Below are 12066 nucleotides of genomic sequence, written 5' to 3' on the forward strand. Positions count from 1 at the left end.
ATTTTGTTCAAATAATGAGGGGATTTATATTTTGTCTCATGTTTATTTTAAGTACAGTTTCCATTTCCCCAATTAGCATTATTTTTTAAAGAGGAAAAAAAGACAATATCTCCATATCGACATATTGGATAAACGTTGACCATCCTGTATTTTTTTGTATCCTTTGAACAAGGGGATAATACATTTGTTTCAATATTAGACCTATTTTCCTCCAAAGAGACCATGTCACTGGAAACAGAGAGTTAAGTTTTGGACGGCCCATTGAATGGGAGGGGAGAGGGGTCGGGGGGGTGTAGGGGAGTAAAACATTGGGCCTGCCCACTGCAAATGTCTTGTGTGTGAACTTGCGCTCTCTTTAGAATCTCCCAGGCCCGGAGACAGCTGACTTCTCCTGCTTTTCTGCTCGACACACACAAAGTAGGTGACTTCCAAAGCATCATTCCTTGTTTTCTTTTTATAGAAGTGCAGATAACAAAAGTGCAGATGGATGTTTTTTTAGCGTAGCATGTATCTTATTTCCATATCTGATGGCATTTGTTTGTTGTACAACTTATTGTAATGGTTCATTGTTAATCAGAAAGTAACCATTTAGCAGACCTTCAAACGTATGCATTCTGTGTTGAGTACATAGGAATAGGATTGCATCCCTGAAAGAACAGGAATCTGTGCTAGATTCTTGTTTTTTTTTTTTTTTTTTTTTTTTTTTTACAGCAGAGTAAGGAAAATAAAATGTTTGTTATTTAACATTTGCATTGCATGAAATACAATGCAAACATTATACAAATGTGTTACACAAGTGTTAGAATTTTATGTATCTGTGATTGAAAGAATATTCAAAGTGTAGGCATCTTATCAATATCCTGAAAAATTAAATGTAAAATGTATTATTTCGAGTTCCTCAGTGCATAACAATAATTTTAATTTTCTCAGAAAATGGTTGCCTTCCCATAAACAAAGAACAGTTATTGATTTATGGCAGAAAACTATAAGCAAATTTAAAAATGAATCTCATCTTGGAGCCCTAACAGGACTTAACCGTGATTTAACAGCAGTAAATAAACAAATGCCCAGAATGGCTGAAAAAAGTAGTAACACAATGTTCAAGTATTGTGTGCCACATCAGCAAGGAAGGGGGGGGGGTGGTCTTTGGTCTGAGAGGAAAGGCCTCCTACTTGAATAGGCTCCACCTAATTACTTACATCAAGAGGAATGTGTGTTGCCATGGTAGCCTCCTACAGCTGTTGAATGGTTTAGCAAAAATGAGCAGATGTCTCCTCCTCTACAAATAAGCAGGCTCGAGCACTCTGACTGACTGGGGGAGGTTTTTTACAGAGAAACATACAGAAAAACTTCATTCTTTGCTTTACGTTTACATTGTGTTTTTCAAACTTTTATCAAGATTTTTTTTGATAGGCTTTGATAAGTACTTTTGTCCTAAAAACACTAAAAAACTCACCAAAAGTATAAAAAATGCGCTGTGTGTAAGTCCCTTTTAAAATGTGAAAGTAAAAAATACTTGTAATTTTTTTATTTGTTCTAATAATATAATAAATACAATCGGATAATGCAGAACTGGAAATATTTTTTGGGCAGTTATTCAAATCTTAGATAACACTGGTCTGGAATCATTTAATCAAGTAATCTTTTTTTTTTTTTGCATTCCCTTGCCTCTATGCACAATTGTAAAGTATTTAATCTCACTTTGCATCAGTATGAGAAGGTCTCTGTGCAGCATTGAGGTTTTAAGTTGTAAGGGATGAAAAGTGCTGTTGTGGAGAGATTTAGCCAGGCCAGGAATGAAAATGGACCACTGAAACGTTTGGAATGCCAAGCAACCTAAAAAAAAATCTAGGACAGGAAGGAGCCACTGTCTATGATGCCATCAGCTGAAAATAGAAAATCTTGGTCCAACTAAAAAGTTTCAGGGAAACTCTACCAGTGAAAATAAATATTACAGAGTAAAGAGAAGTACAGAGAGAGAATGTGAGACAGAGACAGAGATAAAGAGGGGGGGGGGGGTGGGGGGGGGGTCTAAAAATGCACAGTTCTTACTCACTAGAAAACAGAGGCCTGACTTATGACCATAGCCCAATAGTAAGTTTTGATTTTAGATAATACAGTTTTTACTCTTCTTTTCACATCGAATGTGCACAGTAACAGAGCTATACAGTGGTGCAAGCTCCTGAAATGGTTTCATCAACAAGGATACATGGCTTTGTTTGGCTATCCATACGGTGCCAGGTGTTTTTTTAGGTCTCTTGTTATCCTTTATAGGTCTGAATTATAGTTCAGAAGTACAACAGCCCTTGCCGAATTTTACAAGCATAATTGAGCAACCTGAAAAAAGTGGAGCAAGTAAGCTAACTTACTTATGTTCAGCAGACAACACTATAATGACAAAGTCAACTGAAAATAACAAAACATGATAATGCACAAGTGGTACCAATGTAATCCAGTATAAAAGTAAAAATTAAAAATAATTTTACCCAACTGACACATAACACTTAAGTAACAAGGAGGGAACTGTATGGGAACTGTTTTCATTTGAGGGAGATCTCCTTAGCATCAAAAACACTGATAAATTATATTCAGATTACAGACTGAGTGAGAAATTCATGCTGGCTAACTGGTAGCTAGTAGCAGTAATTTCTTTGCTATGTAGGCTGGTTACGGCAAGTTTTTTTCAATTTCATAATAAATGGCAAGAGGTGGACTCTAGCTATTATAAAGTTTCTAATTTGACTGGCCTGATTAAGAGAGCCTGATGTAAACATCTTTTTCTAGCACTCTCTGTCTCTCTCTCTCTCTCTCTCTCTCTCCCCCACACACACACACACGCACACACACACACATACAATACACAGCAGGTACTTCTCTTCTGCACAGAGAGGAATCAGATCAAAAAGCTGTGATAGAAAAGGCTGACTAACACAAACGCAGATGAGTGACGTGGGTGGAGGAGGGGTAAATGAATTAGAGAGGTCAGATGGTTGCAAACTCGGGTTACATGGATACCACCGCTCATTCAGTTCCTTTTGACTCCCTCCATTGTGTACCCCAGTGTTCCCCTCTGTAGACCTAACTCAGGGAAATCAATGGAAACCCGTTCAGCGTAAAAGTACAGATTACATTTCTTGTGTCTACTTGCTACTCTGTTTTTCAGATTTTTTTTAGATTTGTGGCATTTCCCTGTGTTTTCTACTCTCAGGGAAGCATTTGTTTTTAGGAAAAGCAGAACTAGTGTTTTTTTCTTTAAATGCTTGTCTTAAAAAAATGAATTTACAATGCTACTTGCATCAAATAATTCATGTAAAAATCTTATTTGAAAGAACAACCTTTCAACAGTCCATGCTTCTAAAATGATCCAACCACAAAAACAATAAGGTGAAACTTCATAATCCCATGATGTGACAGTGGATAATGTTGTTGTTATTTATTTTTGACATACCTGAGTATGCACACACATGCACGCGTGCATGCGTGCCCGCACACATACACACACACACACACACACACACACACACACACGGCATTTATTTCCTGTTCATTCTGATATTATAATGAGAACAAGATGGGGAAATGTGGTAGAAAATCTCAATGAAAAATGTGAGACACCTCTGGATCATAGAACTTCATGAACTGTGATCATGCATGGCCATTTTATACAAATAAAGCTATTCAGAGCTGTCCTGCACTCCAAAGAATAATATTAAAAACATTTATTGATGTCTTGACACAAGGGACTCTGAAATGTGTCACTTATTTAAGTGAAGTCGAAACTATATGCTCCTCTGCTATGGAAGCAACTTAAGTCAGACCTTTAGCCTCCTGTTCAGGGGTGATGTTTGTTGAAGAAGTCCTCCTTGAAGAAACGGACCTCTGTGCCCCTGTTTTCCACCTTGTTTACTCCCCATGGCTTGCTTGCGGAACAAATCTCCGAATTAAATACCAAAAGAGAAGGAGATCTTTTATACCACAGAGTTTCCTTTACCTCTGGCCTGTTTGATTATCTGCACCGCCTTCCAAATAAAATAACTTGTTTTGCAGTTACATCACAACATCCTCTCAGAAACTTTTTTCCAGGCTTAAAAAAGGCCAAAGGTGGCGATGTAGCAGACATTCCAACCAAAACCGGACAATTTATGGACACGACGGCTGCTTTTTTTAGGGGAACGGACACTGGATGCTCACATCGTCCTCTTAAACAGGAGAACCCAAGTGAAACAACGCCTTCCTTTCGTACCCGGAGAAGGGAAAGAGGCTCCCTTGTGTGCAGCTTATTGACACGTCATCCCATGGAGCTTCTGCCAGAATTCCCTGTATTTTTCCATGCCTAAGCTCGTCAAAAATGTGGTTGACCTCAACGGCATATCTGGGTACTTTTCTGAGCTCTCCAACCAAAACATGTGAGGGAGGAAAGCGCAGCTGAGGCTTGGCGTGGACGTCCAGCTGAAGTTGCGGGCAAGTCTGGATGGTTACCCATTAGGCCCATTCGATGTGCTTTAAAGCAGGTGGCAGAAGATGAGGAATGGCATTCTGTCAGATCATAGACTACATCACAGCACACATGCCCTGCTAAATGTATCTAATTCACCTCAAAAATGGAATCGGTGAATTCAAAATCAATCCTGCAGTCAGATGGTTAAAAAAACTGCCTAAAATTCCAAATAATGGCCACCTCAATTGTATTTTATTAATAACATAACATAAAGATATACACACATCTATCCATAATAAAGGATTTTAAAAAGTTTTCACTGTGAAATTTAAAATGGTTGAACATTCTTTTTGAAACTTCCTATACTGAATTTTGAACTAGCTGTAGTGGAAGACACTTGTTTTGCTGAACATTGAGGGGGAATTATAGTTGGGAGAAGAACGACAATGCAGCGTCTGTGGCTTCACTTGGTAAAATGATCCAAGCTAATCACCACACCTATAAATTGAAAATCTATCCTTGCGGTTAATTCTCCTCTGCCACAGAATGACCCCTCAGGCAGAGCTGTTCTTATTGGGTGGCTCTGCGCTCTCTAAGCCCTGAGAGTTAACCATGGAATTTGATCCATAACTGCTTTAGAAAGTTGTAAAAGGTCAGCAGTTGAGTGCTATCCAGGGCCTCAAGGCTCATTTGAGGAGTGCTACAATCAGTCACGGGCTTTTGGAGCATATATTCGGAATATTTCTACAGCTTCATTCAAGCACAAACATGTTCTAGCCAAGCGGGGAACTGCTGGAAGATATTTGCATATTGTTCTCCATATCGAGCAGTCCTTAAAAGTGGATTCAAGTATATACATGGTATTTCAGAAGGAGCTAGATATTCAAACATGGGAATTTAGGCAATGTATTACGTAGGGTGATTTTAGCGCACACATGCAAAGAATGGGCCTTTTAGTTAAACTAGGATCTTCGTATTGCCTACTATCTAGAGAGGATCCATGTTTAGTGATATGCCAAGCCTGGTCTTGAAACATAGTATCTGATCCTTAATGAAACAAATCAATGTGTTACACCATATATTAATCTATATCTTCTCAGTGTAGGTGTTGCAGCATACATACATAAAGTTGCCTTTGATCTTTGCTGTATGCATGTGAACTGAAATCTCTGATATTACCACACCAGCCCTGCTGAAGATTCCCCCCTAAAGCATCTTCTTTCTTTTTCTTAGATCATTTACCCACAAAAATTCTAAAACAAAGCTCCCTTTGTTGGAGGTAGTGAAATAGTAAGAAAATAAGGTTGAGAAAATAGCCAAAGGATGGCTGTTGAAGGGAAATCTTGTAAAAAGGGTTTTATCAACCATTAGAAGATTCCTCTGTCAGAATGGGAGTATGTTAAACTAAACACTCCGGGGAGTTTTGCATGTGAGAAGGAGTAGGGAAGATGAAAAAAAAAAAACACATTAGAAGTGCTTATCTTTACATTTATGTCTGGAGCTGCCAAGTCCGAACTTCCTGAGGATATAAAATGTGCTGAGAGCTCCCACAGAGTTGGGCAGTCACCCAGATAAAGGGTCTCGAACAGGCCTAATGAGAAAAACAAAAGGAGGGCCGAGGGATGAACGGCTTATCCCAAAAACCGGCCAGTTCAACAGTATAACAGTTCAACAAGTTGTGATTAACTTGGACCTGGACATTTTGACGTAGATCATGACATATGTCATAATAGTAGACCAAAATAACAGATGCAAATACAGATGTTATGGTCATTGAAATTATTGACTGAAAAGATATAAGCTTCCATCTTTCCATCAATATATTTTGAGTTTTTTTTCCCACAAAGAAACCATCTAAAATGGGGAAATCTGAGATGCTTGGCTCAAGAAGATTCTACAGACAGTTTGTTTGGTCATGTCTGTGCAAACTGCTGTGCAGTCTCATTAAATGATACAATAAAAAACATGACTGCAGTGTGACTTGAAAGGCTGCCAAAGACAATTATGTGATTTTGTGCGCACTTGGCAGGTTGGTATTCAAGGCAATGATCTGTCGGTTTCCATTTCTTAAATGGAAACATAACTTGTCAGATATTTGAATATAATTTGAAATCTGACAGACTTTGTCGAGTTGAAGTCATGACCTGTTATTCCAACTTGATCATTGATTAATTTAAATACTTGCCGTTTTATAAGATGACATTTTACATTTGTTTTTTATTCTTTAAGGCTTTGACTAAACCAAAACACTGCTCAGAACATATCTGTAGCCTGATCCTGGGAAATTGTAGTGTATTGTAAAGTCCTTGATAAGATTTTAGTCTTGTTTAAATGTGACTTTAATTCAGAGTTCATGAATAACTATATGTATTGGAAGATGAAAAGAGATGATCGAAAACTGTAACTCATGAAGTAACATTCTTCCTTTTTTAAATACAGGCTTCTTAATTTATCAACAATGCTCTACACATTTAATAGTATTTTGATTGATCTTGTGTGGCGATCGAAGAATTAATTATTTTTTATTTATTCACTTTTCAGGTTGAGTCTGAAGATGAGGGTGTGGATCATCTTCCTCCTGTGCCTGGCTGGCAAGGCCTTGACTGCCCCAGTGAGTAATGCCCACAATTTGTCATGTGTTGCCTGTGACATTTTAAGAAATGAGAGGGGGGTAAAAAAAACGATTTTCAGCAATGGTGGAAGTCAAAACTCTGAAATGTCAAGCTGTATCTCTCTGGACGCCTCAGTGAGTAATCTCTGCAGTGTGCTGACAGCGAAATGTAACGTTTCAAAGCTTCGCTGAATTTTGTTAATGAGCTGAAAAATGTATAATCATCTACAGTTTATTCATTTGGCTAAATGTCTTCATGAACACAGGCTGGGCTCATGTTTATAAAATGCCATGGCATGCCAGCTGCTGACCGTAGCCTTTGCTCTTGTTTTCTAGACTGAAGAGGAGCCAATTGTGGAGGAGGAGCCAATTGAGGAGGAGGAGCCAATTGTGGAGGAGGATCCCATTGTAGAAGAGGCAAGTGACACTGGAAACTCTGTGACATGTTTTCCACCCCATGCATTGTGAAATGGTGCAGTCTGCAACAAGGCCTGTGTATCTGCATGCATGCATGTCTTTAGCAGTTTAGAAACTGCTTTAGAAATTCATTTTGGACCCAGAAGTATAGCACCAGAGAAGACTTACTCTGTGAGTTCCACTGTGTTTTCAAGAGTTTTTCTCTTGCTGTGCTACACTGTCACAGTCCCATTGGATCAATTACAGAACTTGTTGGCTACAACTGAGTTCAGCTTAGTATCATTCCTGTTCAAAGTTTAGAGGGAGCCCCATACAGTAATTAAAAACAACTAATAACTACAGTGCAGAACCTAGCCCATCCTGTAACTGTCTGTCCTTCTATTTTTTGCTTCCCAGGGAGTGGAAGTGGGAGCCAACCCAGTCCAGGTAGAGACCGGAGAGTTTGATGAGGCCATTGAAGTTGTTGAGGATGTTGTTGCTGAGAGTGAGTACAAGCATTATGCATCACTCACAATTCATTTAATTCAAGCTGATATCCAGACATCAGCTGTTGTATTCATTCATTCATTTATTCTGATTCAACTGGTGAATCACAATACTCAAATTGGGCTTTGAGTGGCAATTCCACCTTATTTACTGTAAAAATATTTACATCCTTTTTGCATTCAAATGCATAATTGTAATGTGTCAGATGTGATTATTTCTAAGTACCAAAGCCATTCAACTGTCAAACGAAAGTAGTTTTGGGAGACTAGCCATTCATTAACAGGCACTTAAGTATATTTGTTCCTTTAGCTTAAGTTTAAAGTTATTTAGCCTGTTAACCATCAGCTTCAAGAAACTTGCTGTCATGAATAACCAAAGTAATGACAGACTGCATCAGTCTAAAAGCATACTGGTGTAATTATGTGTGCATAACCCATTTAGTGACCTAATAAAAGCTACAAGCACACCCTGGAAATGACAGATATATAAAATGAAGTGTTTTCAATGTGAATACCTCTTTGCTTTAATCCTTAAGGAGCACACAATGTGTTTATAGCAGTATTAATAGTAGAATAGTTTTCACATCAACATTAATATTTTGAGTGAGTAAAAAAATACATTCAACACTCAAAGTGGGAAGATAAAGTTACCTCTGAACAAAAAAGAAACCATTAAACAAAAAAAAAATGAATATGTTCATTCTAGCACTGAAAAGGAGTCGCTGATTCACATCATGCCTTGTTTTTATTGTTTCTCACAGATCCCTGCCTTAACCACCACTGCAAGAAGGGCAAGGTGTGCGAGGTGGATGACAGCAACAGCCCCATGTGTGTCTGCCAGGACCCCTCTACCTGCCCCACCTCCACCGGGGAGTTTGAGCATGTGAGTGCATGCAAGCGGAACTGCCCTACCCCATATGTCAAGTGCCAGACCATCTCATCCTCCTAAGACCCAGTGACTCATTTTGTGCCCTATTGTCTCTGGTCTTAATCTCGAAAACCCTATATTATACTATACTGAGGCCTACACTACATGCCAGGGGCATTAAATAAAAATAAGATCTTAATATTTAAAAATATATATTTCTACTGCTACATGTTTTTGTCATCCAAAACACTTATATTATGTTTAAAAAAAAAAGATGGTTTACATTCAGAGATTAAAAAAATATTAATCCATTTTTGAATACATTTCTTTGCAGGTCTGTGGCACAGACAACAAGACCTATGACTCCTCCTGCCACTTCTTCGCCACCAAGTGTGCCTTGGAGGGAACCAAGAAGGGCCACAAGCTGCACCTGGACTACATCGGGCCCTGCAAATGTGAGTATGTATATAGGCTAGTAAGTGTGCAAAGGAACTACATCAGGAATGGCAATAAGTACACATACAATATATCAGGCCATACTAAAGTATGCATAAGCAAAATCTGGCACTAAAAATGCCAGTAGGTACAGGAACCATACAAATGCGAGCACATAAGCAAGTTCCACCTCAGAGAAGTAAGTTTGAGAAAATGAAATCTTCTAATATCAACAAAGACACAGGACCTTTAAAAAGATTCCCTTGGGAATCCCTTGGATCCTCTGAAAAAATGACTACAATCACAGATCTTTCTGAGTCAGTCAAATCTCTCCTAAAAGCACAGCTGACAGCTGTGGGAGCGGTTGATGGGTTCCAGCCTTGGGACCTTCCTCACAAGTCCGTGCTTGCTTGCCATTACTCCTCCCCGCAGAAGCACATGCCCTCCCAGCTGGAGTAAATCCTCTGCGTTCAGCCTCATCCCTCTGAGTGAGACTGCCCAGGTCTGCGAGGTGCAGATGGAGATTGTGCTACAGCTGGGCCCCACCAGTGCAGACTGTCAAACAGGAATGTTCCTGGGGCCTCACAGTGTATACGCAGGGGAGCACTAAATCAAACTGTTATGGCAGATTGGGGAAAGGAAAAACACAGAAAAAACTAACATTTGCATTCAATTCTTTTCAAGTTTCAAGTACCTTAGTGGTAAAACTGAGCTTTAGACCCATATGCAATAATAGATGATAGAAATTTTAAAGAAAAAAGAAATGCGTATATAGTGTAGGAAATTGTGTGGCATCAGAAAACCAACACAGCATGTTTATTACTGTCCTGCTGCAGCCCCATAATTCTTTCGGTATTCCTTATCTGACAGTCTGTTCCATGAAATGTTTATTCTGCTAGTCATCGCACCCTGCATGGAAAATGAGTTGAGCGAGTTCCCCCTGCGCATGAGGGACTGGCTGAAGAATGTGCTGGTGACCTTGTACGAGCGTGACGAGGACCACAACCTGCTGTCCGAAAAGCAGAAACTCAGAGTGAGTGTGGCTCACCATTAGCATGTATCTCAGCTAATCCCCTACATTCTACAAGGCATTCTCTCTCCTGTTTTTTCTCAACCAACAGTAAAGCAAGGTTGGAAGTGGTGATGTATTCTAATTGAGCTTGATCTCATTTTTACATGGAATGTATCTTGATGGCAGGTGAAGAAGATCTTCGAGAACGAGAAGAGGCTGCAGGCTGGGGATCACTCCTTGGACCTTTTGGCCCATGACTTTGAGAAGAACTACAACATGTACATCTTCCCTGTGCACTGGCAGTTTGGCCAGCTGGACCAGCACCCTGTTGATGGGTAGGTTCCTTCTGACAGCATTAACCATAGAGGATAACCTGTCGATGATTTCAGTCATCATACCATATTATTTAATTGCTCCTCGAAAACAATAATCACTCGACTTTAATAACCCAGAGAAGAAAGAGTCCAGTCCTGATCAGGTATATAAGAACATACCACACATCAGATGACTCTCAAACTGAGGTCTCATGACACTGCATTGTCACACAGTTTTCAGTGAAATGGTGAGTGAGGCGGCTTCCCTAAGCATTACAATGTTTTGTTTTTTTATGGGATAGGTTCTTGTCTCACACTGAGCTTTCCCCACTGCGTGCCCCACTCATCCCAATGGAGCACTGCACAACCCGCTTCTTCGATCAGTGCGATGCTGACAACGACAAGTACATCGCCCTGGAGGAGTGGGCCAGCTGCTTTGGCATCAAAGAGCGTGAGTCAATCCCCCATCCTTTTATTTACGTGCGCAAAATTTCATAGGGACAGTACAATAATGAGAATGGAAATGTTTATGCTGCTATGTAACTGCTGTTCTGAATAATATGTTTACATTTAGATTTTGAGTTTAAAAAGGGGAAGAGTTATTATTAATACTATTAATAATTTTTAATAAAAACAATTACTGATGCCATGAATATTTTCTGTTTTTCAGAGGATATCGACAAGGACCTTGTCATCTAAATTATGCTCTCCAGTGACGACTTCTTTCTTTCATTGGGCCAAGGTGCTTAACCCCTAAATTAAAATCAAGATAACGGTGCTAATCTCATTTTTTAACAACCTTATCTATACCACTAAAAAGAAGAAAAAAAAGATGTGCACAGTTCTAACTAACCTTCACCAAAGGTGATCAAGCACGCTTCCAGTATTTCTTTGTGTAAATTAACAGTTATACAGATGGGGAAAGTGTAAGGTAGAGAGGGCTTTTAGGGATACACTCTGTTGGACTGCAGCTGGACTTCGTATGTTGAATGGTACATGTTGTTGGATGTTCACGAAAATATATATATACATTTTGGGATGATACATTCCAGTAAATCAGGTCTTTACTATTAATTAATTGGCATTCTTGAGTTGACAAATGTAAATTTAAAATAAAATTTCTAAATAAATGTTCTTTCTCTCGCTTTTATGATCTTTTTAATTGTTTTTTCTTTCTTTTTTTATTTTTTTTGGTGGTGGGTTAACGTTCGTCTCTATTGTGTTTTGTGTTACCAACACAACATTTTTCATTTTAAGCCCTGTGCATCAGGAAGTCTGTTGTTTTTATTTTTCTAATTTTCAATTTTACAGAGACAGGAAAATGTTAAGTGTATTGACATTTGAAGCAATAAAAGAATGAACAGTGAGAGGACAGAATCTCGCAGGTTGAGAACTTTTCTCCTTCTAATGTGTTCACTCACCAATTGATTTTTGCCACAGTGTGACTATTCTAAAAGTCTATATGAATAAAAACAATGAAAAATGA

At 38.9% G+C, this 12066-nt stretch overlaps 1 protein-coding gene across 1 annotated transcript; it reads left to right on the top strand.

Annotated features, from left to right (window-relative positions):
* The first annotated feature begins 302 nt into the window (after positions 1-302).
* On the top strand, positions 303-12066 carry sparc (secreted protein, acidic, cysteine-rich (osteonectin)). The gene is made up of 10 exons (XM_035411175.1): positions 303-417; positions 6980-7049; positions 7386-7466; positions 7863-7950; positions 8713-8834; positions 9154-9274; positions 10154-10287; positions 10453-10601; positions 10883-11031; positions 11251-12066. Exons 2-10 carry the CDS (start codon positions 6993-6995, stop codon positions 11277-11279), a joined length of 930 nt encoding a protein of 309 aa, XP_035267066.1. The 5' UTR covers positions 303-417; positions 6980-6992; the 3' UTR covers positions 11280-12066.

Source organism: Anguilla anguilla, chromosome 3 (genome assembly GCF_013347855.1).
Source record: "Anguilla anguilla isolate fAngAng1 chromosome 3, fAngAng1.pri, whole genome shotgun sequence".
NCBI lineage: Eukaryota > Metazoa > Chordata > Actinopteri > Anguilliformes > Anguillidae > Anguilla > Anguilla anguilla.